This window comes from Falco biarmicus, chromosome 9, assembly GCF_023638135.1.
Source record: "Falco biarmicus isolate bFalBia1 chromosome 9, bFalBia1.pri, whole genome shotgun sequence".
NCBI classification, from domain to species: domain Eukaryota; kingdom Metazoa; phylum Chordata; class Aves; order Falconiformes; family Falconidae; genus Falco; species Falco biarmicus.
In genome coordinates, this window is record NC_079296.1 from 18,035,345 (window position 1) to 18,062,434 (window position 27,090).

At 40.2% G+C, this 27,090-nt stretch overlaps 1 protein-coding gene across 1 annotated transcript; it reads right to left on the reverse strand.

Moving 5' to 3' along the window:
- On the reverse strand, positions 1-27,090 carry SEC23IP (SEC23 interacting protein). The gene is given in 21 exon segments (XM_056351628.1): positions 1-1,067; positions 4,361-4,461; positions 8,003-8,165; positions 9,557-9,742; positions 11,093-11,195; positions 11,990-12,145; positions 12,812-13,018; positions 13,200-13,295; positions 13,735-13,905; positions 14,693-14,811; positions 15,492-15,700; positions 16,999-17,140; positions 17,774-17,863; positions 18,174-18,294; positions 19,564-19,653; positions 19,988-20,181; positions 20,674-20,869; positions 22,310-22,839; positions 26,599-26,770; positions 26,772-26,856; positions 26,858-27,090. Coding segments are annotated over 20 exon segments (3,345 nt in total). The 3' UTR covers positions 1-1,067; positions 4,361-4,379.

A 27,090-nucleotide genomic window follows, 5' to 3' on the forward strand; every position in this document is an offset into this window, starting at 1 on the left:
TGCATTTCAAAATTCATTTACTGCAATAATAGAGGCGAACAGTCAGTAGTAAGGTTAAGTCACTAATATTAAGAAAAGTCACAATTTGTATGTAAGCCAGAGGAAAGCCACAGAAGCTCAGTATTCAGAGACATGAATTCAAAGGATTTCATACTACCCAACTCATCTCAACTTCATTACACGAAAATGGAGTCTGGATCGCAGATCTGGAACTAGGTTATCATCCAGCACCCATAAGCTTCAGATTCCCCTATTTACATCAACTGCTTTGAGATATTAAACTGCAAGGTCAAGGTAAATATTTTAGTTCTCACAACTGCAGCCTAGTTTCGCTAAAATTACCTTAATTTCCAGACCAAAATGTTATTTTGAATTGTTCTTCATTTCAGGAAATGTGAACACTGAATTAGCTATAACAAACTTCTAACAGTTTCAAAGTCAAAGGTTCATTTTTACTTCAAAAAACTCCATAATAAAACTCTTAACAGAGGCTTAAAAAGGTCTTTACAAAATAATCTCCATCACACTTACAATAGTAAGAAAATTATTCTGGTTGCTAGTTTTTAGTACATAGGAACTGTTTTGTGTGATCTGCATTAAAGATGGTTATAAAAACAGTTCACATTTTATGTTTAAAAGATGGACCAACAAACATGTCAAGAAAAGCAGATTATTGCTGTTTCTCAACAAGTCCTTTTTAATAAGAATATGCTGCCTTGACAGGCAAAGCGTGTTTGACAGCCAGCTGGGACAGGATAGTTGAAGGAAAGAAGTAACGATTTGCATACCAAAAAACCCCACTTCTTCGGCGACCACTTTATACGTGGCAACTGTACAATTAAAACTGTTTTAAGATCATGACTGTGTCATTCCATCCATCTCTTCAATGACCGTGCTGATCATCTGAAAATTTAAGTTTGCTTGAAGTGACACAAGAAGGCAGAATCTGAGCAAGTTCTGGACTGACATAAAACAAGTCTAATGCTTATCCTGTCATCTGTAACTATGAAAATACTAGATGTTCTTCAAAGCATTTTTCACCAGGTCTGTCGGAGCAACAGGTATGGCTGTACAGAGAAAACAGAATATGTACACATGGGAAATACAAAATATATCAAGTTTTCTATTCTTAAGAGTAGAAAACAAAATTAAATATGCCAACATTCAGTTTCAAGAGGACTCAAATAGATCTAAACATCCATACACATTTTTTTATAATTTTTTTAATACATTAAGCTCCTGAAATATATTCTTTGTGGACACAAATTGACAAGTACAAGCAAAAGGAGCTCACAACTGCTCATAGGATGTCATTCACTATACATTTTAATTAGCTACTGATTCTTTAACTTATGGTAATACATTATCCTACACTAAACAGAGATAAATAAAATAAAGCAGCAATAGTCTATATATCCGAGGTTTAATATGCTGGTTTAATATGCTGGTACATTCTCCTCCCGCCACCAGGCCCCTCTAAACAGAGCTGTAAAGTAAGAATAACAGAGTGCATAGTGACTTAAAATCTTCTAACCAACACAGTGAAAGATACTCCTGCCAATCTAATAAAAAGAATAAGATGCTAGAGGTGGCTACGCTTTACTAAAAAAGGAAAAAATTCTTATTTGCAAGAGTCATTTAAAAAAAAAAAAAAAAATCGATACAGGAAATGAATTTTTCCATTTCTGTGTTAAAATTGTCCCAAGCACTGTTGTACATTGTTTACATGAAACCCTGTATTACTGTTTCACAAAGAACAGCTTCAAGGTTATCTAGAAGAGCTAAATCAAGTCACTCATACAAAACAGAAGTCGAACTCAGGAGGTTTTAATACCATTTGTACTATTTTATCAGCGAGTAGAAATAAACAGGTTCTGGTAGCTACTCACCAATTTTAAGTGCAACGAATTCTTCTCGTATGTAGTTTTAACCAAGACAGTTAACACTACTGACTTGATTTAGTTAAGAGTAAGTTACCAGTAGATGTCAAGAAAAACCTCCCAAGACAGAACACTACACAAACACGCTATGCAGCAGATGCCACGTGTCAATGGACCCTCTTTGCTTTCAAAAATTCATCCCCCGTATGATGAAGCACAGGGGCCACCTGTGCTCTTCTGCTTGTTTTAAGAACACTGTTTTCTGTCTGAGGGAGTTGGCCAAACAATCAGCTGGTTCAGAGCAGAGATAAAACCAAGCATCTAGTTCCTCCCTTAGTTTGCCTCTGCTGAATTTTTTATCCACTCCAAAATTACCACGAAGTTAAAGGGATCTGCACTGGCCAACAGCCCCACAAAATCAACACTCCTGAGCAGAGGCAAGCAGGCCGCTAGAGCCGGTCTCTTTCCCTGTGCTGACAGCAGGTACCATGAAACTGAACTGGACAGCAAGAGATAGCTTCGCACATCAAAGCAGGAAGTGGTGAGGTCTCAGCATTCAAATCAACTAACATGGAAAGTATAAAGAGGACACGAGAGCTACACCTTTGGCATTTACTCTTTCCTTTGAGCAACCCACAAACAGAGGTTGTTTCTTCAGATAATCTACTCTGGACAGGTAAGTGGATGTTTCTGTCATAGGCGCTGCTGGATAATCCGTTACCATCACACTGCCACCCTTCACATTTGAAGGTCTTGAAAAAAAGAAGAAAAAGAAAAAATCCACATGGCAACCCTACCTGACTGCTGTCTAACACTGGGAAAGACTTTTCCTTTTCCCTGCTGTGAGACTTACGTGGCAATATTTTACACAGCATATGTAGGGACATTTCTTCTCATGTAAAAAGGATCCTGGTCTTGTAGTGCGCAGCCTTCCCAAAATACCACTTGTCATTAAGTGCATCTCAGTGGGCCTTAACTGCCCTCCCACTTAAGCCTCTGGGATCTGGATCCTAGGCTCAAATGCTGTCGGTCACTCAGGTGCCGAGAGGAGTTCTGAGCAAATCCGAACGGTATTACAATCACATAGACTCCCTTGACTATGCTTTGTTGCATGACATCCTGCTAAAACGTCCTACGACTGTGTAGTTCTCAATAAAAAATATAGTTATCCCAGCATCTGCTGAAGCTAAGCAACAAACCCACTTTGTGGTTATAAATTATCACATCCTGTTCCCCCCACAATGAGATTGTGAGTTACTTCTGTAGCCATAAGCTTCATACAATTTCACTCTAAGCAGTCATAAAGAAATAAAAGCAGAGGAAAAAAAATCTGCACCTATGACTCGAGACTCTGCATAAGCCATCGTGGTAACTGATACACCACTGTCAGAGACATGCAGCCAAACAGTGCCTTTTTCCTATTATTTGGCCATGCTAAAAAAAACCACCAAAAAAACCCACAGAAAAAAAGGCGTTTGATCAAATACGACATTTCATTTTTAAAAAAGATGCTATCCACTGCATTCAGAAGCATTCTGTTACAAAAGACTACTAAAACTTTACAGTAGCAGCTAAAGATATCGAGAATATTCCTCTGAAATGTCAAGTATTTCTCTTCATACTGGGTATTTATGTACCTTGACACTACGAGTTCTTCTGAAAAATGGAGAAATATATGAGAAACTACCCTGATGAACGATTCCAAAAAGGCAAGATGCATATTTCTTCCTCCTTGCCTCTCAAAAGAGAATACAGTCTCTTCTACAACATCCAGTGGTACAATACAGATCCTCAGTTAGGAAATACTTATCTTAAAATAAAAATAACTGCAAGTATATTTCATATTTAAGATACTCAATTATATTATGTATTTAATTTCTTTTCAAAGTGAACCAACCTCCATGATATACCGTTTCATTTGTTCTACTGAAATTCTTAAGCTATACAAAGATGATAAAATACTGGCATATAGAGAGGTTTTATTTAGTAATTAATCAATACCAATGTTTAACACCTTCTTAGAAGACAATAAACTTCTTCCCTGGCATACACGTGCACAATTGGTCAAACAATACAACAACATGGACATTACAACAGGGGAACACTGTTCATGTTCTTTATCTACTGTACTGTAAATGAAGTTTCATCATATCCAGTATCACTAAGTTTTCCTACACTTGAACATTCACTGAACAACTGAACCAGGGGAGAAACATGATAGAGTCATTTTTACATATTTGCACTGACAATTATTACCCCATACCAAAAACTCTAACATCAGATATCTTTTGGGAACAAAGTGGAGAAGAACTTGATGACTTCCACTGCTTTTAAGTCTAGAAATTGGTTTTGCAATCAAACTGCCACTTTGCGGCTGCCTGCTCCACAATTTAAACTTCAGAGGAAGAGAGGAAAGTAAAGGCATCTAAGTTGCAGCTGAACTTGATATAAGTACGTAAGTTATGTTAGAATCAACTTACAAATTCATGTTTCTATACATCAATGCTGTGGCTGCTCAGGATTGATATTCATAGTCCTGTAAATTTCTTTGAGAAACAGCAAGGCAGTGTCTTCAGATCCCCTATGAAAAATGTTAAAAACATAATTTCAAAATCATAATTAAAAAGCATTATTTTAGTATGGTCCATGTTCTAATTGTTTTAAGTCACACTTCGTCCCATTCCAGCTCTCTTAAAAAGTTCACAGAACCAATTGTCCCAGTACTTAATCTTTCAGGCGCACAGCCTTACCTCTACTAACTTCAAGTTACAATTCATCAGTTTTGCATTATCTCTGCTCACAGCCCTAGCTTATGCATTTACCTTTTTCTACTGCCTTTTCCTCCCCACCTTACTACATGGCAACTCAAACTCCCCTTTTCTATACACTTTGACATTATTCATTTAGCTTAAATCTCCTCAAATAATCTGTCACTTTTTGTCTGCAGAGAGCTCCTGATTATATTCAGCACGGAAAACATTCTGCTTGTCAAGGCTTTCTTCCCTTACTTGCTCCGCTACATCTATTAGCTCAATGTTAATTAGCCTTGCAAGGTTTATCAGCAATATTCTAATTCTTCTCTCCTAAGCAGCTGGCGCTTTCTTGTAAACAAACTGTATTAAACACCCATAGCATTCCTCTCTTCCTTACCACTAGGAAGTAAGGAAGTTCTCAGATAATTCTGGTATTAATATAATCGAAGTGCCATGATTCCACCAAATTGCTGTTTTCCCTCCTCTTTCTGAAATCAAAGATTTAGGCTATCTGAATGTAAATTTAACATGGACATACTTAATTTTCTTATTCATCTATAAAACGTTATTTAAATACAAACAAACAATACCAAAATGTATCAAACAAACAACCACTGTAAAAATAACAAAGTTAAACAGGTGAATTGTAACAAAGTTCCAAATCTGGAATTGTTGGATAAGGGTAGCTCCTGTGCTTTTTAAAAGAAATGCCATAGGAGACAGTAAAGGAGATTTAGATGGTCAGAACTGTGATCCTTTAAACGTGAGGAACAGCATCCACAGAACACGAGTACAGACTGAAATGTGCAAGCTAAGATACCACAGATACATTCCACAATTGAGCTTAGAGATAGCGACCACATTTTTCGATGGCCTCCACTACTAAACGCCCAAGCAAACAAGCAAGCAGAAGGATCAACACGGAAGCTCCTATATTCTCTCTAACACACAACGCGTTTCATTTAAGGCTTTCCCCACCACCCCCCTCCAAAAAAAACCCAACAAACCCACATTCTCACATTTAGATCATTAAGCATAAGCATCGTGCTTATCTTCCTTGAATGACAAAAAAAGAAAGCTATGGGTAAAAAGTTTTTAAAAACCTGGGCACGATCAGCTGCCCCTTCTGGAGAAGAACTCCCTGTGGCTCCCCTTCCACCTGCACAGCAGCACTGGCACCCTGGGCCACCGAGCGCTCGGGGAGCCCTGCCAGGGCTCAGGCTCGGCCGCGCGGGCACAGCCAGCACTGCAGCCTGGATAATCCCTTGCCTGGCAGCTACTGATCTTAAACAACGTAAGCAATATCGACGTTATACGATCCTTCAGGTAATGCTTTCAATTCCGTATTTTAATACTCTGGAAAAATGCCTTCTTCTGAAAATTATTAGGTATTGAAAATCAAAACCTTCAAAAGCAGCGTAGAGCACCACTTGCCCGGCACCTGCTAAACTCAAAACAAGACTAGTCGTGCCTCCCTCGCCCAGACTGTTCTGCACAGCTCAGCAACTGACACCCAGCTTGTCTATCATAGAACGACAGAACGGTTTGGGTTGGAAGGGACCTTAAAGATCACCCAGTTCCAGCCCCCCACCACAGGCAGGGACACCTGCCACCGGACCAGTTGCCCCCAGCCCCATCCAGCCCGGCCTTGAGCACCCCCAGGGATGGGGCACGTACCACCTCTCTGGGCAGCCTGTGCCAGCGCCTCACCACCCTCAGGGGGAAGAATTTCTCCCTAGTATCTAATCTCAATGTCCCCTCTTTCAGCTTAAAGCCATTCCCCCTTGTCTTGTTGCCACACATCCTTGTAACAAGCCCCTCCCCGGCTTTCCTGTCGGCCCCTTTAGGTGCTGGGAGCTGCCCTAAGGTCTCCCCGGAGCCTTCTCTTCTCCGCGCTGAGCAACCCCAGCTCTCCCAGCCTGTCCTGGTAGGAGAGGGGCTCCAGCCCTCCGGTCATCTTCGTGGCCTCCCCTGGACTTGTTCCAACAGGTCCATGTCCTTATGTTGGAGGTGTGTACATTATTTATATATAAATATAAGGTGTGTTGTCATTTTGCCAAATACAGTTTACACATTCTTTGCTCTACCATTCCATATCTTGTGTATTTTAATATGCACTTAATTTCATGACAGTAATAAAACTTATACAATGACATACCGAAAAAAAGAAAAAGAGAGCAACTAATAAGGGCAAATACAACCGATCAATAGTTACTGCTATTCCTATAAATGGAATTATATCTCCATCTAAAACATGTAAGTACTTTTTTAAAAAACGTAGTAAATCCAGATAAGGCAATGGTGTACTATAGCTCTCACTATATGATGACACTGAACTCTGCTTCTTGTTCTAAAAATTGTTCTGCATATGAGCACGGTGAACCATAACCATCCAGATCTACAGGAAGTTCCACTGTGCCTTTTTTCTTCCTTTTTTTTTTTTGTTAATGCTTGAGAGCAGAGCATCAATATCCAGCAATGTCATTCCAAAATGAAGAGGTAATAAAGTTTTACTACACACTGTAGTCTAATACAACTGCTTCATGAATAGTTTTATTTGAAAAACTACAGGTGTCAAAATGTTCACAGAGCTCTCCTATTCTGCAAATAATTGTAGCTAAAGCTGTGTGTGTGTCAAAGTTTAAGAGACTAGTATGCAATGTCTTTACAGTAAACAGGACAATAGATTTGTTTACTTCATGCTACCACAGAATTTTGTTTTGAAATTAGCTTAGCTAGTAGTGACATCTAGATACAACAGCCAGAGACTGACGTTCCTGGGCAGTCATTATGTCCTGTTTACCTTAATATTCAAACCATCTCAATTATGTAACACTTGAGCTTCTAGAGTGTAACAAATTTGTCTTTACAGTATGCTTGTGTGGGAAGGCAACATCTTTTCAAATGAGAAGCCATTAAGTGGTGAGGATCTTGCATCCAACTCAACAGTCATCTTTTCCAAATGCTTCAAAAGATTACAAAGAACCAGAAAACTCAGGTCTCTTAAGTGATATGCATATCCATCAACCACTGCAGCAACTACTGTTCTGGTAGCTTTGTAATTGGTTGGTCCTTTGGCAATGTTTAACTTCTCAAATCAGTAGCCTGAAAAAAATAGATCTGTGTATATAAACTCAGTTATTTTTGTCAAAACGTACTTGAAGGGAAACACTAGGGTGTGATTTTTGACAGAGATCACCTGACTTTTCCTTATAAAACACGTGAGGCAGGAAACATTCTAGCTATTATATTGGTCACAGATAAACAACAGGCAATAGGACTAATATAAATGTTAGTAATGATTCGTTTACCACTTCAGGACATATAGTTACATCAGGAAAGCAGTATTTATAGAGTATTTCCTCTTACCAGTAGCACAAATGACTCTGTAAAGCGAAAAGATATTCATTGAAGCTTTCTATTGGTTTTTCTTGTAGAACATAATCAATACGACGTCCTCCATTTAGCATTCCAACCTTCACTAAAAAATCCTCATCTTTTGGAGGGTCTGGACTTTCAGTGATCTTTTCAGCTAAAATTGAAGAGTTTAAATCTTAAATCATTTTCAAGCACGGCCTGCTTGACTATAATCAAGAAATATCATCGGTTTTCCCTGCTATAGTCTCCAGGTGCTTGCAGCAAGGCCTCAACTGACACTACTGCATAATTCAGAAAGATGACTGGAACTATAGGCTTATTTCTTTCCTAACAGTTTAAACAGAGTTTGCTTGAAGAATAGCTCACAAAGTAGTAGCTGAGCAATTTTAAAAACAAGCCCCACTGTTTATGCATAGACAGATCCAGTCTTCCACAAAGCAAATAACCCGAAAAAATGTATTTTTACAGCCCCCTTGCATACAGTCAGTCACTACCCCCTATTTAAACTGGGAGGAATGTTTTGTCTCTGTAAGTATAGCTAAAGCCAGCACTACTAAACACCAACAGATAATTCACTGCCAAGAAGCTTGCCCTTGGTATCATTAGAGGTAATATTTATATCCAACTTTTATTTTTCTCAACAGCATTTTTTCTATTAGGGCACATACTTAAACGTGTCTTAGCTCACCCAAAAAACTCAAACTACTACTGAATAAATCTCACAAATATTTATTTGTATGAGTTTGCCCTGAGAGGAAAGGAAATAACTGAGCTGGCAATATACCCTTCCAACACAAAGCTGAAAGGTTATACAAACTCAAGCCTAAAATATCCTTTAATAAAAGCTGTTAACTTTTCCTTTCCTAAAACACAAAACCCCACAGAAGCAGATCTTGCATTTAATGTTAATACTCCTGTATTGGGTTTGCACAGCAAGATTTTGGTAGCAGGGCGACTACAGGGGCAGCTTCTGGGAGAAGCTGCTAGAAGCTTCCCCCATGTCCAGCAGAGCCCATGGCAGCTGGCTCCGAGATGGACCTGCCACTAGCCAAGGCCAAGCCCATGGGCCACAGCGGCAGCACCTCTGGGATAACATATTTAAGAAAGGGGGTGGGGATGTGTGGAAGTCTGCTGTGGAACAATAGCAGTGGAGAGAGGAGTGAGAGCAGTGAGGGACGGTGCTGCAGGCACCCAGGGCCGCGCGGGGGGGAGGCACGGTAAGGTTTAGTTTGATTTCTCATTATCTACTCTGATTTGATTGGTAATAAATTAAACTAATTTCCCCTAGTTGAGTCTGTGTTGCCTGGGAGGGTAGTTGGTAAGTGACCTCCCTGTCCTTATATCGACCACAAGCTTTTTGTTGTATTTCCCCTCCCTTGCCCCACTGCGGAAGGCACTGACAGAACCGCTTCTGTAAGCACCTGGCATCCAGCACAGAGGCCTCCTTAACAGTGTCAGGAAAAGCAAATGCAAGCAACCATTAGTATACTCAAGTTTCTACTAATCTGAGATCAGTAAGTTACAAAAAAAAAAAAGTCCACAAACCTTCTACCACTTGCTTTTCTTCTTCCTCTTTAATTTGGTTAGCTACTTTCTCCAGTTCTGCTTGTAGCTGAGTTGAAGATGTATGAGCACGTGCAAATTCGTTAAGGGTCTGCCATGCACTCTTCAAAGAGCTAATAAAACCCTGTTTCAGATCAGATCCCATTCGAGAGAGAGAGTCTTTCAACTCTAAGGAAAAAAAAAGGAACACGTCATAGTAGAGGAATTTAAAATGATAAACTAAAACCAGAATGATGAAACAGTGCTCAACAAATATCCCAACTGTTAGGAGAAACAGGTCTGCTATGTCACGAATGTGTGTTTTTTTGGTTTTCTATTCTATTCAAAAAGATCAGGTGAAATGTAATTAATACAGAGTTGATTTCTCTCTGAAAGAGTCAATGAGTTAAAACCTACTAGCATATGACACAGTCCAACCACCTCCAAATCCAGAAGCATCCACAAAAATAGCTACACCAGCCAATTCCTCAACACCACCACCACCCACAATCACTCTTAACACCCTACACTAAAGGAGAAGTACAGCAAGACTAGTTTCAAACTCCAGCACAGCAGAAGAGACCAGAAGAGCTGCTCATGTCTCCTGCAGTAGCAGTGAATTTCAAGAAGCTCTCTCAGACAACTCCAGCCTGTAATTCTGCTACAGCTCAGTAACTGTGTCACTGGTAACCAAGCTGCCATTCAATACTGGTGGAGAAACTTGGAATGAAGGAGAGCTCTTAACAACTGGTTAGAACCACATGGGTCTGTTAGATCCAGGCTTATGGCTATTCCATGGAACATTCACCTGCAAAGGAAAACTAATCAAGAGCAACAGACCATATTTTTCTCCTTTACTATATACACTTTTTGAGAGTTGTAACCTAAAATATTCCTTAACAAGTACTTTGTCTAGTCTAGGAAAGCAGACTCGTTATAACATAACATTCCAAACTACAGATGCTGCAGAATTACTCCATCCAAGTGCCTGAAAACAGGCTTTCAGGAGGGCTCTGTGAACTTTTGTACAAGAGTAATACTGTCAACTGAACAGCAAAACTGACTCTCCTTATCAAATATGCAGATTTAAGTATAGCACATTAATCTCATGTGTACTTGTGAGCAACAATGCCCAACAGTGGCTGTGGAACCACCTTTTTCCTCAACATTTCCAATACTGAACAGATAATGGTTAAACACTTCATGGTGGTCACTGGGGACAAGATAAAAGAAATCAGTACATTTACTTTGTTTCACTTCATCCTAGAAATTAAGGTGAACAGGTGATGTACAGCAATTGTTAAATGGAACTTTGATAATTAGAAGCTCAAATCTAGAGAAATTAGGATTAGTACATGTGAATGCAATTGCAAATGCCCAGCTTATGGGGCTGGGAGGAATGCCCTCTGATGTTTAGGAAAAACATGGAGTCAGATATCCAGGAATATTCTCTAGTTTCTTGAAACTTTACAGCATCCTAATGCATCAATTGAGTAAATTAGGAATGAGATCCATATATGAAATAAGTTTTCTTTTTACCCAGATGAAGTCTTTTTCTGCCTTTATGATGCGGAATGAGAACTGGTTTTAAATCCATGTCTTCAATGATCATTGGCTCTAACCTGTAAGCTACTGGATCAAGCTGTTAAGAAACAATACGTTGACATTTAGTTATCTTAGAAATTATTCTGATTATCACATTTCAGTTAAAAAAATCCCCACTTATGATTAATAGGGAACATTTTTTTAATTCTGTTCTATTTAAGTTTACAGAAACTCAGACCATGACCATTTAGTTTAATGCAAAATTAGGTAAGTTCATTAACTACCTAGGTCTTGTTCTCCTACACACAGATTCTAAATAAGAAACACAACCGTGAGAGCAGCAAGATTTTCTTGCACTCCAATGACCTCTACCAACATGTCACTGTAATTGTTAAACAAAATGGGGAGAGTACAAGTGTAGTGGATGCACTGCAAAGCCTGTAAGGATTCCTATGCATCCCAAAATCTAAACTGGAAACTCAGGAAAGTCCTGTAAACAGCTTATATACACTCTATAAAAATCTACAAGAGTGGCTTGAAATTAATGGGGGAGGGGGGGGGGAATATCAAAAAAACCCAACACAAACTCACCCAAAAGTTCTTTAAGCTCTGAAAACGAACAGGGCAAATACCGTCAAGCCAGCCCATACCTAGAATGCTCGGTATGGAACCTACAGCCAGCTCTACCTCACTTTTGCAGTAAAGATCACAAGTACTTGAAACATGTATTTCAGTTAGGGTTTGTTTTTTGTTTTTTTTTTTTAAACAAAGGTGTTTTGGGAGACGTACGTAGGGGAACAGGAGGTGGAACACTCAGTTTAGAACATAATATTCTGCATTGTCGTCATCTGCATCAACTAAAATCAAGTCTCAAAAGTAGTGCTTACTCACTGGATGATAGATATTGAAGAACCCCTTACAGGTAGGAAGCCTGTAGTTTTCATCAATCTTCTCCACACCTCTCACAGTAAGGAACACACCAATAGGAGAACCAAGAGCAAAGAAAATATCTGGTTCAAAGTCCAATGCACTGTAAACCACAGAAACCTGCCAGACAGAAGTCAGATACATCATCTCTCAGGTTAGTTAATATAATGCTAAGCTAGGAAGGAAAAACAAGTTGTGTATTAAATCAACCACATGCTTACAGTACTTCCAGGAAGCTTCAGCTGCATTCCCCTCTTCCATAACACCATAGTACTAGCACATATTAATACTAAAAATACTAAAAAAATTTTAAAGAAAAATTTAGAAGTATGAAAAACTAAAAAAACAAACAAACATACATTTAAACCAGGAACTCTTTGAGGTTTGGGTTTTAAGTTAAGCTTGAAGCAAAACTTAAACATAACAGAAATGGATCAATTTAGGCTACCATGTTAACTGTAGTGCCACAGAACCATTCAATATTATGGCATTCACATACTTCTGCTTCTGGAACAGAACAGTGTTTACAGCTCACTCACTGATGAAAGGTAAAAAATGATTTGTAGTAGCATCCTTGTTATAATAAGTTTTGCTTTTCAGTAATCTAACCCACTCTGCCAGCCCTCCCTCCTGCCAAAAGGGTGAAGTTCTACATAGACGTAACTTCTGTGCTACTTCCCTTGATTGTTGTACAAAGTCAATTTGTAATCAACATTTAAAAAAAAATAAAACCAAGCAAAACGACAGCATTGTTCCAAATGAACCATTTAAGTTATGTATTCTCACCTGGCCAGTTCCAATTTCAAAATACTCATAGTCAATGTTCACAGAAGAAACAGATGCACCAACTGGAAGCTTCCTCTTTGACTGCTGCTGACCAGACTCTGAAGGGGAGACAGAACTAACTGTCTCTTTTGCTTTCTGAGCATCTTCTTGAGTTTGGAGTGTGGCAGTTAGCACTGCTTTCTTCTCTGCTACTGTTTTCTTTTGTTCCTTTTGAGAAAAATTTCAAAATCGGGGGGAAAAAAAAAAGTTTATTTCACAGTTGTTAACATCATGGATACATTAAAAGAACTTTGACAAGTGCATTCAAGAATAAAGGTTACTCCACAGTAAGGAAATCAGATACATTTACTTAACAACTTTTTATTTCATTCCTGAAAGATGTATTTACCTGCTTGGCTGCTCTATCTTTTACAAAATTAGCTATTTTCTTTCTTGGTCCAAGAGGTATCCCCATTTCCTTCAGGTCATCAACTGTACACATGAGCTAAAAAACAAAAACAAAATAACACACACACCAAAGTATACTTCGTAGCTTCTCTAGTAACATATACAATCTTTTATTGGCAATGATTAAGAATTAGGTAAGACATTTTACAAAGCTAAAGTTACAAAAAATTTAAGAAGATATGATACAAAGTGCCTTACCATAACTGAGGGTGCATGCACTGTGGGAACAAAAAAAAAAAAAAAAACCAAACCACAACAAAACAAAACACACCCACACCCCAAAAAAAGTCATGTAACATTTAGTCTTCATGTCAGGCATTTTCTTGCCTTTGCAACTGCTTTCATGCTTCATGGTACACTCACTAAACTCAAAGGAAAAAAAAAGAAAAAAACCCAACCCCCCAAAAAAACTAAACCCAAACCATAAGCCTCCATACCCTGGGGAATCCCCATAAGTCAAGTGAATATTATTGTACCAGAGACTCCATGTCAATTCGCTCCTTCTCAAACGTGCTTGCATACTCGGACAAACTAAGCATTTCCAGAGTCTTCTGCAAAGTAGGAACATCATCATCTACTTCAGGCTCACAAAGGTCATCACCAGAAGTAGTAATTGAGGAGCCCAAGGAACTCGTATCTTCAGTCATCTTAACAGAACAGCATAGAAACAGAATCACATAATCTAACGGTGAAAAACCAACATGCAGCATATAAAAGCAAGTTTAATTGCTTTCTCTTAAAAACATTATTATGTAAGCTTTGTAAATTTATGCCTATTTTTAGTACAGCAGGACACAGACCAGGGGTCCTCAAACTTTTTAAACAGGGGGCCGGCGCGCGGATGAAGTGGCAGGCAATCATCTGCGGCTGCTTGGTTTCCCCTGCCAACCCCCGGCGGGGCAGGGGCGTTCTGTAAATACCAGGGGCTGGACTGAGGACCCTGGGGGCCGTATCCAGCCTGCGGGCCATAGTTTGAGGACCACTGACAGACTTTCCACTAGTAATAGGCCAACAACATATATATTTAAAAATTAAGAGATGCAAAAGGTTTCTTGAGCTTTTCAACACTCAGGAATACTTCCTTTTACTCATCAAACTGGTCACCGTTTCTAGCCTGAAGACAGACAGATTCTTTCCCTCTTACACATACCCCCTACCATTCAGATACTGTTAAGACCAAGTTACATGTCCGTAAGGGTCAAAGCTAATGTTCACAATCAAATCCCATTACTGACCTACCTGGAATTTGAGAGAGAAGCAAACAGTTTGTCCTGAGAACTGACAATATTTACAAAACTGCACATTTCCATTAACACGTTAAAATGTACTATCAGGACCCACAGCTGTGTTTCAGCTAATAAATCCTGAAAACTTAAGGAAAAGCTGCTGAAAATATCCGATCTATTTGCCTGGAAAGACCAGCATGCAAATTACCTGTTTATCATGAACAGCCATATCCTTTACAGTCCCATTAACAGCAGAGAATGGTCCCGTATTTACTGATGAAGCCAAGTCCTTCTGGTTAGACAATATGTCAAATAGAATTAAGGAACCTGAAAACAGGAATTAAAGGTTGCCTTGGGAAAAATATCAGATTTTCCTGTCCCTAAATCCCAAGCAAGATTTATATGCAATACTAATATCAACATACAGATTGATCAAAAAAAGATGGTTGAATTGAAACTAAAATGCCCATATATTACCTTGAACACAATCATTCTCAGCAAAAGCCAAACTTTTTTTTTTTTAACCCCACTCATGATTTCTGTAGTTGCCACAATTAAACTGTCTTTCCTTAAGTGTCTTAGGCTGCTTGCCAAACCGGAGGAAAAGTTCCAGCCTAAACCAGTATGTTGTATGTTATAACACTTATCTTGTGTTCCAAAAAATTATCTTCCTTTTGCTAAGTGATGGTTCTGAGACACAGAGGTTACCAACCTAACAGGATACAAGATAACCTGTCAACTTGTAAACACAAATTAGACAGTAAGTTTTCATGAAGGAAACTAAAGGGGGGGGTGGGGGGGGTAGAGGGAAATCCACACATTCACGAAGTACTACTCTTCTCTTGGAGCTTGATAAACTTAGCTATTGAGAGCTATTTGACTTTTAGTCAACTATATTTTGAAAGACAGCCATACCCTACCAGCTAATTATGCTTCTTAAAGAAGGTCCCATTTCCCTAAGCGTACAAACACTGGTTTTATCCCAGATCAGTTTGTAAGATGATTACCTAAACTGTGCCCAGCCACAGAGACTCCTCCTTTGAAGTCTGGGTTGCGACTCATGAACAGTGCATACAAACGATTCATTTCCATCCCCACTTTATCCACAATCGTCTGACAGTAGGTGGGGCTATTGTAAAACAGTATGTCAAGGAGCGTTTCGTTGGTGAAGTGGCGCAGACGTCCAATGCTCGGCAAAGTGATCTTTTTTATGTTCCTAGTAACACAAAATCATTAGAAGCATGAATGCCTTTAAAGAAATGCAGGTAAGAAGTTTCTTAACTTTTGAAATAACAGGTAGTAGTAGAACTGCAATGTAAATACTACAGATATGGTCTCTACACCCATTAAAAAAATGAACATACAGCCTTTTGGCCTTGTTGCATATTCATACATGAGCACGATCTGCTGGTTGTATGTACCAGAGAGATACAACTCCTCTTTTTCTCTCCAGGCTGAAGGGATGCCTGAAATGATCTCTCCTCTGTTCCAACACTGCTCTCATATAGTAACAGGGAAGTTCCATGAGCAGATTGGTCGAAGTGGAAGAGAAAAAGAACTTGCATATAAAAATTGAAGGTGAATTTGAGGTAACGGGCAACGTAATACTCTCTTTTTGAAGAAAAAGCTTGGCATCACCATCCGCCTGCCTGAAATTAAGACAGCTGCAACTGAATTGCCAGAGAACTGAGACTGCCTTAGTTAGCATTGCCTGGTTTGATTAACAGAATAAGGATCCTTCCTCATGATAATGCAGCATTCAAATGCAAATAAAAGACAAGGAGTCTAGGAAAGCAATATGACTTGACTGAGCTAGATAAGCGGTACAGGTTGCTACCCTCACAATTTCTACTTCCCCATCTTTGAGCAAGAGAAAACAGCTTGAAATGTCAAGTGACAGCAAAGGGATAGGCACCAAGAAGTGATCTTAAAATAGATCTTAAAATGCCTTAACACTCCTACCCAAATGCAGATACTTCGTTTCAAATAAAAAAAAATTAAAAAAAATCTTAGCTCAACCGCCTAATGGTAATTCAAGTACTACTCTAGGACTGGAGAGAGGGCTCAGTGCCTTTCTTAGAAAGAAGACACTGATGTCTCCCAGTGGGACACTCAATCGGACTGCAGGAAGGTACAGGAGAAACTCCATTCTAAACTACACACCTGTTGCTGGACAATACATCTCCATGCTCACCACCTCATACTTAAAATTGCTATCTCTACATACTCACTCATCATCCTGTATCAATGCAGTACTGAAAAATCATGTGTGGATATGTATCCCGTCACTCAGTGTCATGAAAACAACAACAACAACAAAAAAATACTCCACATGCTTTTCCAGCTTCCCCTATATTCCTCAAAACGTTAACAAAAAAACCCCAATTATCTTTTGTAACCCAGTCATACATTTATCTAGCCTAAAGAGCACATTAACTGCTCCTTTTATCCACTCTACAAAAACTGTTAAGATGTAGCTTGTATAAAGTTCTCAACATTAAACAATATACTCACCTGTCTACACCTGTTGCATCTCCGTGCAGAGAACTGTGCCAGTGAACTGGGAGGAATTCCACCCTGCTCACTTTACGTTCCTCTAAAGATTTCTTAAAGTGAGTTTGCAACAGCTTCAGAGAAACAGTCCTAAAATCATCAACTGCAGAGAAAAGTAATGGAAATTCAATACTAGCAGTACTCACGTAATACACAATTACAATTTTTTTTTTCCTCCCACTCCAATTTCAGACATAGTCAAAATACAAACGAAGGAAACTGCAAAGTGGAAAAATCTTTTCATTTATTACTCCTCTAACCATAAGAAAACATATTTTTAAAAAAGTTTATTTCCTAGCAAGCTTCTGTTTCTCTCACAGTGAATGCATTTTTACTCCATGACCAGACATGGCCTTATTAATTTACTCTGTTGGACTGGAGTGTATTTAAAAAAAAAACCAAAAAGATAAAAGCAAATAAAACCACACCCCACACAAACACCACCACACACACACACCACACAACACATACAGCCGCACCACAAAAGACAACCACACCACAAAACCCACAGCATTCTGCAAGTCTGATATTGAGGACTAACTAATAACATTTAAAGCTGTAAGTCTGACAAAACACAGATTCAGCTTTTAGGAAAAATTCTACCAGAAATTGAACTTCTTAACATTAGAGACTTTTTTTAAAAAAAGAAAAAAAAGAAATGCTTATCTGAATATGATAGAGACTGACATTTAAACAGTTAAGAATACAACTGTTAATTAAACAAATGAAAATTTACCACATTCAACAATGCTTCTAAATCTCAAGTCACATACGGGACCTATGCCATGAACCATAAAGACCAGATGGTCAATTTGGGACATTTCTCCTGTAGAAAAAGAAGAGGGGGAGGGTGGATAAAAATATCACAGTATCAATATGTACTGCGGTGGTGAGGTTTAGAGTCAAGCAACTTTAAGATATACTTGTTTTATAAAGCCTATTACATAACATGGTTCAGGAGAGAATATAGCCCACAGGACCCCTTTGATATAAAAAAAGCCCCAAAACAGCTAACCTCTTTCAGACACCTTAGATGAAATCAACAGTGCATTGCCACTCCATCCACTATCATCCAACTTTTGCACAGAACCGAAGCAAATGCTCAAGGTGCAGACCCATGTACAGTAACCACATACCATCAGGAATTTCATCATGGTCATCATCAATTCCACGTTTTACAACCCTTGGTCTTGTCTGACCATCTTGACTGGTGCCCCATTCATCTGGTGTGGCAGAAGGTTGGAACTGAACTATGACCTGAAAAAAATACATTGGACAATTATAAACACAAAAACCCTTATGATCCATATCGTTAATCTAAAAGCATCGCATGTATAACATACTCCTTGTTTGACCGCTTTACCTTGCATCTGAGACTCAACTGTTTCCTTCAGTTAGCACATACGCAAAAAAACAGCCTTAGAAAACCCTAGGGCTCTCCCCTAGTGACAGCTTCACTAAAACTAGACTCCAAAATAATGCAGATGATTCTCATTAGCGTGAAAAGCAACCAGACATCTTGAACAAAAGCAACTACTAGTTGAAGAATCTGGCCTACTCAGTAATTCTTATCACTTTTAACTCCTCAGACAAGTATTATTCAAGTTCCTCTTTCCTAGACCCCAGTATCCACTCTTCCCCAGCAGATTACTGTTTATATGAGGAAACTGAATGCTACCCCTGTCTACAATTATTCTATCGGGGGGGGGGAGCAGTGCTTTTCAGGGAAGGACAATGACATTCAAAGTAGCCCAGAAACCCTAGAAAGCAAGTTCAGCGGTACAGCTGTTTACAAGACTGACACTGACTCTATAGTCTCAACTCATATTTATGACGCCAAGTGATTTAAGCATGCCTTCTCCAGCTTTTTACTGGACAGAACTCCTTCACCAGCATTAAGAAGTGCTTAGAGTAGGAGCAACCATGATCCTTTCTGGCTCTTGGATTATTTTATTTATTAATTACTGCATCTGTGATAAGTGAATAATTAACAGCATTAGTCAATAAGGCTGAAGTCCATGTTTTAATCACAACAGACTGTTAACAGAGTATTTAGAGTAACTAAAGCTTTTTTAGCTATACTTAACTATGGCCTAAAAATAGTTGCAGTGGAAGACTTCTTATAGCTTAAATACACAAACTAATTACCTTATAGTTAGATTAATGCTCTTCTCCACATGAAAGGTCTTAGTTTAAATTACCTTCCATTTGGCACAGACTGTCTGAGGTTAAACTAAATCAAATTGCCTCCCACTCACTACCAGTTACACTTAGTTGAAATATTTACTATGCAAACCCTTCTTCTTTGGTTTCAGAAAGCATTGCTTTTTAATCACGTGACAGCACATTGAAGCAAGCAGGAGTTCAGTGGTCTATAAACTTTATCATCTTTAATGCAGACACATCCAAAACAATCAACAAGTACATTTAAAGCAAGACTCCTAGACTGCATTCAATTTATGCTTCCATCCATCTGCTCATTCACCCTTAATGAATTCTGTGAGAACCAATTGCCAAAATTATTACCTTGGGATTATGCATAACAATTGTCTCCCCATTTGGGAATTCAAGTCGCCGATGCCACTGATTTGTAGTTACAGCCCTTTTATATTCTGCCTGAAACAGTGAAGAAGTTACAGAAAATCAGCATGCCTTCTCAGGCAAACTATTTTTTGGCCTTGTGCATCACCTGTAATATTAAGGTTATAATTTACATAACTTATACAGAAGTGTCATGTGAAGCACTACACAAGTTGATTTTAGGTCACAGTGGTGCAGGACCTATGCATGAGTGGCCTTCAAGCCACTCCCCTTTCAGGATTTGCTGACTTGAATTCCAGAAAGCACACTCTGGAAATCATTTTAATGAAACACAAAGAAGTATTTCCAAGGTCACACACACACGAAGAACTTGAGAGTTCTTTGAAGTTTATGTAAACGTAATACTAACCTCTAGCTTATCACTAAAGTCCTCAGTGTAAGGCACAAACCGGCTATCCTTGTCTCCCTTATAAAACCACATGCACCGTCTCACTTCAGAAGGCTCTTCTTCCCAGTAAACAGCTTTCCTTATTCTGTCATACAGGTATACATCATAGCGTCCCCCATCAGTGCTTAGAACCACACTCTCAGGATCAGGCTGGACTACGACACAAAAGTCACACTCGGTTACAATACCAACACATACAATTCTCTCTTGCCCCAGCCCCTGTCACTTCCGTGATGACTATTAGGCCAAGACAGACAGTTCTACCGTGGAAGAGAAGCTTCATAATATCACGCAAGCATTCTGTTGCTTCTAAAATGCTTCCGCATACTCTGTACACAACAAAAAAAAGCTTTGAACAACTTTCAAATATGAATACTTGTTCCAGAGCTGACAGAGTTTAACAAAAAGGCAACTAAGACACAGATAACTAGAAGTTCTATGTGAAAATGCGATGGTACATTTTAACACTGACAGCATCAAACAGCAGACAATGTAAGTGAAATAAATGAAGTGGCACAAAGTAAATCTTCAAGATATATTTTAACATTACTTATTACTGCCATACCACACGCTCATAAGTGAGAGGCATTACTCTAGTATCTTCTTTCTAGTCCTTCTGTTTACCTCTTGAGTAAGATACAACTTACCAGAATTATAGACTTCCTCTAGTTTTGCAGAATCCAGAATGCTGAACGGCATCCATACTGGCTTGTCCTCCACCTCCTTACAGTAGAACCAGTGCGGCTGAACTGGTTCATATTGGTTCTGCAGCAAAACTGGAGGTGCCTGGACCAGTGGGCCTGCAGGCCTGGGAGCTCGGACCTGTGACTGAGGCTGTGGAAACTGAAAACACATGCAGGCTCATTACCTCAGTCTCACGTAGTTTTTACAGAACTGATCTATGTTTTGCTCCAAGAGAACACTCTGAGCCTTAATTCTTAACATTTTTACCTCCTCAAGAACATTGCCTATAACATTTCTAGAATGAAAGGTAAGTTGTCCACTTCATCATGTTTTAGAAAACTTATACCTTTTCAATTTGAGACAGGATGCGAATTTCATTCCTACAAGTACTGGTAAAAAACGTTATGGTCTAAGACATTGACTATCTAAAACCAGTAAGATTTAAAATATTCTCTGAAATTTTCAAAACACAGGCTGAGTTTATTTCTTACAGCCACCAAATCTGGCATGAAAATAAAAACTCATTCTTCTCATTATTCATTTAGACATAATTACATTTTTGCACAAAGATTGTCAATTTCAACAAGTGGCCACTTCAGTAATAGCTGTCTTCCTGCAAAGTTATCAGGACAGGCAGATTTCAAATGCAAATGTAGCCTCAGTGATGTAAGAAAAGTAATAGATTTTGAAAGGGACTATAGCCTACCTAAAGCTGATTTCATGCAGATTATACAAAGACCCCAGCACAACTAAAAGCAAGTTATGTCAGCAGCAGCAACTGCTTTGGTCAATACATTTAAAAAAAGAAAAAAACTAATATATTGTACAATATATAAAATCAAGCAAACAGAAATGCTGAAATTCTTTAATATATAAGCCAGATTGTTTAGGTTCTACTGCCTTTCCTATGGTTTTTTGTCATTATATAATCTTTCTATTCTTTATTCACAACAGCAGCAACATAGCAATAGCTCAGAGAAAATAAAAACCATTTTTGTTGTTTTCAAGGAAAATTTATCAGGTTATTTACTAACCCGTTCACACTGTAATAATGCTGCTGTGAAGGTAAAAAGAACAGAGATTAATGGTTTATATCACACAAAATCCTCAGCTGACATGTTTCAAAGGGTTTGCTGACAATTTAATGTGACTTAGATGATAATTTCAAAAAGTGCTGGCTTCACCAGCAAAATCAGCTTGAAAAGAGATCTTTAGCCCATATCTTGCAATCAGCTGAATGACCCAATTTATAGCAGAGGCAGAAACAATGCAGCAGCACAGCTGAAATGGCAGCAAACTCGGCAAGAGACAGAAGAGAGCAACAGAAGTTTACAACCTGGTTTTGTTTCTGACACCAGAGGCTCAGGTAGCTACAGCCTCAGGGTACACTCACTTCAAAGATCAGAAAGTTTTCCCAATGCAACAGCTCTAGGCTAGTTCTAGTGAAAAGATTTTGCTATCAGAAATGGTTCAAGTCTTTTCCTGGGGTTTTGTGGTGGGAGAAGAAAAATCTTCAGAAGATACAACATGCAATTCAAAGAGGAAAGCGACTTAAATCATTTTATTCTGGTATCGGGACATTGGGAATGATTTACATACCTGTGTCAACGACCCTGGAGGTGTCTGATACATCTGGACAGGTGGTACAGAGGATGGGGGATGAGCAGGCACATGGCTCTGTTGCAGCTGTGGTGGAGTAAGGTACGGGTTAGCTCTGCTGCTCAGTGTGGTGTGCCGATAAGGGTTATACCCCTGCTGAGATGTTCCCTGGGGAAGAGTAGACACATTTGCAGGTGGTGGAGAACTCTGCTGAGGAGTCTGATAAGCCGTGATTCCCACCTGTGAAGTAGGTGGTGCACTGTAAGAGGACTGCGACTTAGGAATATGTGGTGAAAAGGCATTTTGCCCATCCTGTGACCCAGATACAAGTGGAAGGGAAGTTGGAGGCCTGGAGAACGGTGATGCTCCAACTGGTGGTGCAACAGTTGTTAAGGGTGGCTGCCCAATACTTCCAAATGGATCACTGCTACTAGGTACTTGAGAGAAATAGTTGAAAGTCTGTGGTGGATTGGGGCTGGCAGAAGTCTGACCCAAGAAGCTGTCCTCTTCACCAACATCTGCAGAATCATCTGCAAAAACAAAGAGATCACTACTGATACTGTGAGAGGTTCAAACCAGTGAAGTCTGTGTAGTCAAAACGTTCTGTAACACTATCAGCCATTATCAAAACCCTGCTGGCTCCCATAAAGCCGAAAGGATTACAAAGCTTACGTATCCTTGATGATTAAACACATCACAAAATGAAACAAAAAGATAGAGAGTCTTCAAGACCATTTTAAACAGACCATAAAAGTTACTCAGTTTACACAAATAAAGCAACAAAAATTAAAAATCTGACGTTAGACTGAAGTATGACTGACATCAGGACGCTCCCAAGCCAGCCTGGCAAAGATCCCTGCTTCCAAGGCACTAAAATCCCTTCCAGTTTCCCTTATGCCCACTGAATGCAAGAACAGCCTTGGTTTATTTCCTTTCACCATGAAACAGGGTTCCTAAGCATATGGGTTTACGCTCTAATTTTTATACTTCCAAGATCAAATTCAAAAGCAGAGCTTAAGGACATTCCCAAATAGGCCAAACCTACTACTTAACCAAACCATTCTCGCCCGCTCCTTCAGCGGAGCCCTCACAAGGTTTCTCAATTGATTTGCAAGGCAGCCATAATTCATCACTCCAAGTCATCTGGCGAGCAGGACTTACTCCAGTTCTCTCTAAAAATCCGATTCTAGACTGGCACAAGAGCTAAATGTCTGGTGAGGAAAAATAATTCCCCATTCTGCATAACTCTAGGAGAGGGCTTAGAAAGGTACAAGGCCATGACTGCCTCTTCACATTGAGAAAATATATAAACCAGGTCCTGGGCAATCAGAGCTTTCTGCTTTGCAGTGACCTAGTAACAAGTGGAAAAAAAGTTGTTTGTCATCATCATAAGTCTAACAGTAAACTCAGCTAAACCTGTGATGCTCTGAGCATCACTGTCTGCCTGCTAAGGGAACAGCACCTTGCAAGCAGCCAGTGCAATTTGCAGAAGTCCTAAGTGTATTGTTATCTATTCTGGCAATCAAATAATCCCCAAACCACGGGGAAGAATCCAGAGAGCTATCATTGCTTTTCTCCTACTTAGTCCCCAGCCAAAGAGAGAGATCAAGCACCTCTGCAGCTACAAGCAGCCGTTAACAAATGTCTCTATCCACAGCCAACATAACTAATATAGAGCATCAAGGGAGCACAGGGGAATCTACAGAGCAATCTCCCTAGGAAGCTACTGTTCTAATTAATTAATCATAAAAGCAGCAGCTGCCATGACTATTTTAACCATCTCTCATTTAGCAATTATTTTCAGACAGTGTCAATTTGAGGCATCACCTGTATTTATCAATTTCTCTTACTTTCACCTATAGCATTTCATCCCACTTTGAGGAAAAAAAATCCAAAATTTATGCATGTTAACCAACGCGTGGAGAATACTAAAGTCATTTGTAAGCAACCACTGTGAAGTCAGGCCTACAGGTTATCTCCCAACTACAAGCACAATAGCCATTTATACTAAATAAAAGGTCTGAACTTCTAAACAGTAAAATTGTTCTTCCTTTCACATTTCATAACCATTATAGAATAGAGAGAAGCATACTGCATACCACACTGTCAATTCTCAGCTTTCCTGGTAGCAGAGCAAGCAATTCACCCCACCACCATCTGATCACAATAAACACATCACAACATGCTGAAGAGCTTTCAAGGTCTTTACCAACTGCATGTTCACAAAACACCTACTATTCTCCAATTTCAACTGCGTTTCAAAGATTTAGTCTAACTGTATCTTTCCTTGCAAAACAAGGTTGACAAGGGTTCTGCCAAAACAAAAATTATACAGCCATACACACACACACACACTTCTCCAGCACATACATTACTTTCTAATTTGCCTTTTCCTAATTCTGCAAAAACTATGTTCAAACATAAGCACAGACCGGCAGAAAAACAAGTACTTCATACAGATTCAAAAATATCGTGAGTCTGCAGCTTTGACATACAAAGGTAGTACTCTTCCCACATACAAAACAGTATTTTTCAAAAGTGACTGTGTGACAGCCTCCTGTATATCTCTCCTTATGTAAGGCGGAATCTTGTCACTCACAGATTGTCACCTGACAACCACAAGTGACATTAGTCCACTTCCTCATTGGGAACACCCCGCTCTATCTATAGTAAGCATATCTGTTACCTCACCCACACCTGAGCCACAGAACGTACCTTCTATCATCAAACTGCAAAGCACAAAACACTTGCTACTTTCTCTTGGAGATACAAGAAATTTATGGCTGCACGCAGCTTCCTAGTGTTGGCTGTCAGATGTCAAACAATTCCCGAGATGAATTCCTATTACATTTTAGACAATTTAAAATTCAAACTCAAGAGCTTCTTCCTTCTTGTTTCCGACTTTGATTCCTGAACAAAAATGGTCCTACCCAGCCAGATCCCTATGACAGCTGGCTGGACAAATGGTGAGTTCAATGGGCCACAGAAATGGAACACTGAACAGGACATGGGCCTTACTTGGACAGACATGGAATGTGGCACAACCTTCGGCACTGAAATTCACTCCAATTGCAAAAGTATGAATCTTCATCCAATCAAATCTTGAGTGAGATGAAGAGTATACTGTTCACCATATCAATGAAATCCCAGCAGATTTTCTCCCTGGCTAGCTTTGAAGCCTTCAGGAAATTGCCGCATGGCAGCCATCTGTGCTAAGCTACTAGCCAGGCTAGCACTTAAAAGTTACTTTTTTAAAAAAATGAAAACCAACATAGATTCTCAAGAAAGAAAAACAGTAAGGATTGCACAATGGAAATAGTAAATGTATCAGCTACCTAGATACCTCAAGTAAATATAAATATTATTCTAATGCTTTTAACCCTCCCCCCAAAGACAGGCAATCGATCTAAAGAAACATTTCAGAGCCATACTTGGCAAACACTTTATTAAACTTACAGAGAGGTACTCCACCAATTTCCAGCTATATTAACACTTCTCTTAGCTGACAATTGTCAGCTCAGAAATACAACAGTGTTGGATTTGGGACTCAACATGCACAAATGCAGTAAAGCTTAAAATATCTGATTTCTAGATGTACTTCTAATATTCAGGGCTTTAATCTCATACTGAAACGAATGGATTTTGCTGGAAATGCTCTATCTGAAATTGTTTGAGCATCAGATTTTAAGCTGCACATGCATGTACCTGCAACCATTATGGCTTTAGAATGAAAGTATGTTAAAACCACAGTTTACTTAGACAAGAAAATTTAAGATACCTGCTTAACATGCTATTTTCACACAAGCGAAACAGAAGATAACATGGAAGAGGAGTTTAAAAAAAAAAGTGAAAACACTAAGTACCTGAAAGGAAAGTTTAACTGCTGAATCAAATACGCTAAGCAATGAACCGAAAGCACGATAATCACTCCCCCCTCCTCAGACACAGAGCTAGACCCCGAAGCCGTAAGCATTGCGCACACGCCGGGAAGCGGCCCACAGGCCTCCCGAGCGGCCGGGCCTCCCGCAGCACCAGTGCCCGGCGGCGGGCAGCGCGGCCCGGCCCAGAGCCTGCGGGGGATGGAGGGTCGCACCGGCACGTAGCGGCCCAGGCCCCGGCCGCACCCGCAGCACCTTCGCCACGCCCCGGCTCAGCACCCCAGAGGTCCCACCGGCCCCGCGGCCCGCTGCCCCGGCCCGGAGAAGCTCCCCAGCTCGGCTCGGCCAGACTGGGCTCCGCGCCCTCCTGCCTCCCCAAGGGCGCCCCTCGGCGCCCCCCGCCGTGCCTACCGGCTGCCAGGAGAGCGGGGCTTGGCGGGATAGCTGGGGCTTGGCTGACCGGGATGAAGGGCACGGTGAAGTTGAACTCGGTAGCGGAGGAAGAGAAGAGCAAGTTGGTGCTGCCACCGGTAGCCCCCGGCTTCGCCGCCGCCATGGCTGCACCCCGGCCACGTCCCTTCCCCCGTGGCAGCCCGGCCCTTTCCGCCCTCACCGCTTTGCCCTCCCCTAAGATGGCGGCGCCGGCGACACGCCCTGTCGGCCTCCCCGCGTACGAGCGGGGAGAGGGCGGGCCCAGCCCTGGCAGCGCCGCCATTGCCGCAGGAAGAGGAGGAGGAGGAGGAGGAGGGCGGAAGTGGGGAGCCCCCGTGCTAGGCTGCTGAGCGGGAGTTGGCGGCTGCAGGGCGCCGGCCGCCTGTCCTCGTCCCCTGCGGCGAGGCTCGCCCCCGCCATGCCGTGCGTGGCCGACTGGCTCAACAACCCCTTCAGCATCGTGCAGGGCAT